Source organism: Quercus suber, unplaced genomic scaffold (assembly GCF_002906115.3).
Source record: "Quercus suber isolate HL8 unplaced genomic scaffold, Cork oak 2.0 scaffold_57, whole genome shotgun sequence".
NCBI lineage: Eukaryota > Viridiplantae > Streptophyta > Magnoliopsida > Fagales > Fagaceae > Quercus > Quercus suber.
This window is the reverse complement of record NW_027069522.1, coordinates 1739461-1745929: the sequence shown is the minus strand read 5'-3', so window position 1 is coordinate 1745929 and position 6469 is coordinate 1739461. Positions and strand designations below refer to the sequence as shown.

At 32.8% G+C, this 6469-nt stretch overlaps 1 protein-coding gene across 1 annotated transcript; it reads left to right on the top strand.

Moving 5' to 3' along the window:
* The first annotated feature begins 1851 nt into the window (after window positions 1–1851).
* LOC112038856 (cysteine-rich repeat secretory protein 55) lies at window positions 1852–2915 on the top strand. The gene has a single exon (XM_024071707.2). The coding sequence runs from the start codon at window positions 1906–1908 to the stop codon at window positions 2665–2667; it is 762 nt and encodes a 253-aa protein (XP_023927475.1). The 5' UTR covers window positions 1852–1905; the 3' UTR covers window positions 2668–2915.
* The last annotated feature ends 3554 nt before the right edge of the window (window positions 2916–6469 follow it).

Here is a 6469-nt window from a genome sequence, read left to right as displayed (position 1 = left end):
TTCAAGATTTTTTTTTTTCTAGGGGGGTCAACAAGAAGATGTATTTTGGATAAGAGATGAATTTTGTGCTTTACAAAGATTTCTTATTACAAATTTGACCATAGTATGCATGAGTAAAAGGACAAAAAATAAACTATAAGTTCATTTAGCACATTATTTCTTAATACAATGAACATATTAATTATTTTCATTAAGTGAACTTTAATTATTACTATTTAAAATACTTTTATCTATAGTTTAGGACAATGATATGTAAATATTGTACTATTAATGTAAGATTTATATTGTAGACTAAACAAATGTGTGCAATATTATACAAATTTGCAAAAAATGTACAATACACATTTGTTTAGAGACAATGTAAATCTTATATATACAATGTAAACTTCTATTAGTTTATTTAAAATTTGTTAAGATCTAAATAGGCTTTTTTTTTTTAAGGTTTAAGATGATATTTTTTTATTTTTGTTGTTGGGCTTTTTTTGTGTGTTTAAAAAGACCAAAATATTGTTAAGAAGATTATATTTAAGCTTATTTTATTTGCACTAAAAAAAAAATTTAGGGTCAGGGTATTCAAATTTTCATTTTAAGAGGGACAAATCAAAAATTAAAATTAAGAATATTATATATTATAAAAAAAAAATGCCAACTCAAGGGGTTCATTTGAACCCCCTGAACTCCACATAACGTCGCCCTTGCTTTGAGTAACACTAAGAGTTCTAGTTCTGAGGACAATAGTGATAGAAAAGGAAACTTCATAGCTTCTACTACTATAGCTGAAGTTGTTGATGGGAATTATGGAGAACCCTCTGATGTAGATGATAAGGAAGACATATAGTTTAAGGCTAGCGAGGGATCGGAAGATGAATCCAAAGGTAAGAAGGATCTTCAAATGGCATACAATGAGCTGATGAGGATTGTTCTTATTATGCTAAGGCAGCTAAGGTAGCCCTTAAGAAGTTAAATAAGTCTGAAACTAAGAACCCAGTTGTTGTGGATCAATTAAAAGTGGCGAGGAAGGGAATAAAGAAGCTAAAGACTGATCTTGCTAGTTCTGTTGATAAATTCATAAAAAACAGAAATTGTAATCATAGTTAAATTTTCACAATGAAATTCTCTATGCAACTCAAGGAAAAAAAAGTGTTTTGCTGCACTAATTACTTTTACAGATTGACAAGTATAGATTAGGCATAAGTTGATAAGTTTATCCTCGTGGCTTCTACTAAAGCTATTAAAAGTTTTTTAACAAATTAGATTGCTAATTAGCCAATCATAAATCTTCGAATTTTTCAAGAGTGTTTCAGTTCGGTGGCATTTCTTGGCTCTCTCTATTTGGAAAACCTAGGTTTGAATCCCCCTCCCCTACTTATTGTAAGAAGAAATCCCTGATCTTTTTATATTTTATTTTTTTATTATTAGATCTGATAACATATGACATTTACTTCATAATAATTGTTCATTATTATTAGACTAAGACACTATGAATTTATTTTTGGTATTGGTGGAATTTGAACCCAATCACCCAAGTCACTTGTTTGACGACAAAAGATTTTATTAGTTTTTCTTTGAGATGATAGACTTTACTAGTTAGCTAATTGAAACATGCAAGAATCTTTGAATTTTGATACTGCTCTTTTTGATGGCAGCCAGCTTCTTCACAGCATAAGCAACTTAAGACTGTATCATAACGTTCAAAAAAGTCTTTATTATGAAGCAACTATAACCAAAAAGAAAAGAAAAGCGAGGAGCCATCTTCTGGAAGAAAATGTCTTATTATCTCCACTAATAAGGTGGTAGTGAGCAAATTAGTCAAGAAATGAATCCACTTGCCAAGTCCACTCCTCAGCCTAATAAAAAGGACCTTATGAAATGAATCTTGGTGTGAGCTAGCTACAAAGGAGAAGTATGACTTTGAATTACAAAATTCTTCTCTTCCTATCTCTATGCATTTGTAATGCTGAATCTGCAGGTCCCTTGGGGCAGTTTTGTAATATTGGTAGTGGTAGCCAAATATCAGCTAATATTGATCGCTTATTAGCTGAAATGGTTTCCAAAGTCCCCTCCAATGGTTTTATTGCTACTTCATATGGTACAAACCAATATCGCGTTTTTGGCCTGGCTCAATGTAGAGGGGATGTGAGCACAACAGACTGCTCAAGTTGCATCCAAGATGCAGCAAAGCAAATCCGCCAACGTTGTCCCAACCAAGCCGATGCAAGAATTTGGTATGACTTTTGCTTTTTACGTTATAACACTATAAACTTCATTGGAGAAATTGATACATCTAATGGTATATTATATGGGAATGTGGCAACTGTAACTGATCCTGATACTTTTAACAAAGAACTAGGAACTCTGTTTGATCAGATTAGAGCACAAGCTGTTGAGACTAGGAATGAAGGGCTTGGGAAAGGTAAGACCAAGTTGTCAACATTTGTGACACTCTATGCATTGGTGCAATGCACAAGAGACCTGGCTCTGGTAGATTGTGCACAGTGTCTGGCCATTGCTTCGGGAAATTTTGAAAATTTTTGCAAAGACCGGAAAGGATGCAGAGTTCTATATAGCAGTTGTTATGTCCGATATGAGCTCTATCCATTCTTCTTTCCTCTTGCTTCAAAGCCAAACGATACTCTGGTTGATACTGTTATGGCCATACTGCCATAGTCCCTATGCCAAATCAGCCCTTGTTGAGGAAATAAGGATGTTGCAATAACTCCTTGAAAGTTCCATTTGAATAAGTATTGCTATTTGTGACATTTACATGTTTGAATTGAAGCCACGGGCATGAGGGCTTCACATTAAGTAAGTTTGTAAGTGTGAATTAGTCTATCTACTATCTTTTAGTGTTTGAAAGGTAAGCTTGTATTATATTTGTCCATATAAATATTTCATTTTGGGTTAGGTTCAAGTTATACTTGGTATAATTCTAAGTAATATTACACTACCTAATAACTTGTTATAGAATTCATATTTTAAAAATTCCACTGTTGAATTACATGTTCTATATGTTCTTAACAATCATGCCAATTTTCAAGTCAATTGGATGTTATTTACTATTTGATCTATAAATTCATCATTTATGCTTTATTTTAAACTACAAAAAATTGAATTTAAAAAATTAATTGATGGCATGGCTATGAATCTTTGATCAACTTGAAATTTTGCAAGCATGGAGAATATACGAAGATAATGTAATCTAATGTTAGATTTATTAAAATTTGCATCTAATTAAAAAATATTGAGTGGTGTAACATTACTTAGAGTTACACTAGGTGTAACTTGAACCCAACCCTTTCATTTTTTTTATTAAATCTTATATACTGTTGAATATTAATATTGTGTTTGTTTCATTTTTAATGTACTACCTAATGTTTACCCATCCCAATAATTACTTGAATTTAGCCTAAAGTTAGTACTTAAGGAGAACAACTTAGCTTTTGATAGTTGGAAGTTGAAGGTCGGCAAGCTCTACAAATAAGAGAACAAATAAGCAAAAATGCTAAAAAAAAAAAAAAGTTAAACACATCAATTCTTCAGTTTACATAACCGAAGGTTCATTAAACAGCCTTCAAGCATCGATCTTGTTAAGAAAAAAAAAATCTATAAGTGTCTGTAAGAAGAAAAGAACTAATAAAAGAAAGGCAATAGAAAAAAGAAGTGGTAAAAGTGTGAAACATTTTTACAAAGAGTTAGAAATCCAAAACAAGCAAAAAAGCGTAAAATAAATTTTGGGTAAACTTGTGTGACCTGTGGGTGACCTAACCTAACTCATCATTTCAATGGGTTTAGCTTCAAGTTGACACATTTTTCACGGGGCAAATATCTCTAACCATACCTATATTTTTTTACTCAACTTCATTTTAGCGGGTTAGCTTCAGGTTAACCCATTTTTTCACGGGTAAAAAATATCTCTATCCATACCCATATTTTTCCTTCGAGTTTAAATATGTTATCGAGTTTGGGTACAATTTTGCTCGGTCTATGTCCCGAAGTGTTATCCTAGATAGTCTTATCCCCACTTTATTTATTTATTTATTTGAGAAACACACACGCACATAAGGGAGAGGGGAAGGAAATAAAACTCACTTTCTTTATTTCAAATGTTTTGTTTGGAAGGTTGATGCTATTATGGTTTTGAAAGTTCAATTAGTGTATAAAACACTAGTGAATGTTTAGACCCCCAATTTCAAATTAACTAACACAAGCTTATATTCAAACAATATATGTGCGGAAAATGAAATATAAGCAATACCTAATTTGACAAATTACTTTAACACATAATTAATCACAAACACATCAGCAATTAATCGTTAAAGAGTAAGGGAAGAGAGATGCAAATACAAGGATAACACCGGCACGTGCTATTGAAGAGAAAGTCAAAGAACTCAGCGAAAAACCCCTCTACCGCCTTCCAAGTGGTAAAATGATCCACTAAAGAATAAAATTAGGATACATGAATGGCAATAGACCCTCCAAGCCTAATCTACCCAGTGCATCTAAGCCTTTCAAGTTTGTTACTCCAACAATGTTAAGCCTAACCATGTCTTTTTTAGCTTTCCAAATCTTGCAATGAGCTCCATATTGCATTTGCCATCCTTGGCATCTTCCAATGCTTCCCAAGCTCTAAAAACACTCTCAACACTCTAAATGGGTATGTGTGGTGTTTGGGTACAAATCTCCTCTCAATGGGTATAACAATGGGAAATGGAATAAGAAGAGACTATAAAGATTTCTCTCTAAGAATGAGTAGTTTTCTCTCTAATAAGGTAGGTGTATTGTAAAAACCTTTCTTAGGGCTTTTCTCTTTATAGGCTCCTTGCCATTTCTGTAGGTAATGATGGTGTATATAATATAGGTGATGGACAAATAGGTCACACTCAAAAATCCTTAGACTAGTGTTTTTCACGAGTCACTCACGGGTTGACTGAGTCGCAAAAACAGCTGGCACAGCTAGCACATGACTCTTCAACTTCCACCGTTGGCACTTGACTTTTTAGCTTTTGGCATGTGCTGCTCATGTGACTTTTAATTGTCTTGATCAAATCTCCATCACTTAATACTAAATCCATTACAAATAAATTCCACAAAAATACAAGGAAATAAATTTATGCAATTTCAACAATTTTTGTCGTGGAATAAGCCAATACTAATGTTATGATAAAAATCATAACTTAATAGGTTTTTTTGGAAATAGAATTTTCTAATTCCTATTTGGGGTATTACAATTTTTATGTACGTGAATCCTTTGTTCAAGTTGAGCAATTTTCCCTTTCTCTCATAGCAAAAGCTTAGGTGTATCAATTTGATTCTGGGTCCCACCTTTAAAGCCAAGAACGAGCTTTTCTAAGAGAAACCATATGTCATATGTGCAATGGAAGTTAATTTGAGATGAGTAGTTTTTGAAGGAGACTTAATAGGTGTTAGACAAAATTTTCTTTTGTTTATAGGGAATTGGAATTAGCTAGAACATTGCGAGATGGGGCTTGAATTGTACCTGGTTTTGGTTGGGCCATATCTCAGCTTTGCCCTCTGCTCTAACTAGAGCTGGGCTCAGGCCCATGCCTTAATGTATCCCTTTCCTTTTGTGGAATAAACTTAATGATTATTCCCAAAAAAAAAAAAAAAAAAATCTACTCATAGCAAAAAGATTATAGATTGACACATTCAATGATGAAAATTCTTAGGTAATCTCAGAGTATAGTGAAATAGACCCCCTACCATGAATGTGAGAGGAGGAAGCACCAATTTCTGTACACTAGGAGTACCTAAGAATTACTTTTCAATGAGCTTCATTCAAACACAAAATGGATTATGTGCTTCATCAATCTTTTCCTTGACTTTACTTGTTTTTGTTAACTATTCTTAACTTTTCAAAATTAATATTTTGTTTGTTCTTATAGAAAACAGACTTGTTTTCTCGTATTATTCAATGGTAGTGTTTCTTCTCTTTTTACTCATAGCAAAAAGATTATAGATTGACACATTCAATGATGAAAATTCTTAGGTAATCTCAGAGTATAGTGAAATAGACCCCCTACCATGAATGTGAGAGGAGGAAGCACCAATTTCTGTACACTAGGAGTACCTAAGAATTACTTTTCAATGAGCTTCATTCAAACACAAAATGGATTATGTGCTTCATCAATCTTTTCCTTGACTTTACTTGTTTTTGTTAACTATTCTTAACTTTTCAAAATTAATATTTTGTTTGTTCTTATAGAAAACAGACTTGTTTTCTCGTATTATTCAATGGTAGTGTTTCTTCTCTTTTAGTTTCAATACTTTTTTTTTTTCTATCTTTCCTTCATTTTCTCTCAGATCCCATCTCTTTCTCTGTATTTTTTCTTTCTTTCTTTCATTCCCTCAACAAATAGAGAACATTGAAATCAAAGAGAACTCAAGCATGAAATGGGGATGGCTTCAAAGAACACCCGATCATGAACCCCGCCTGGCCGACGCACCCATT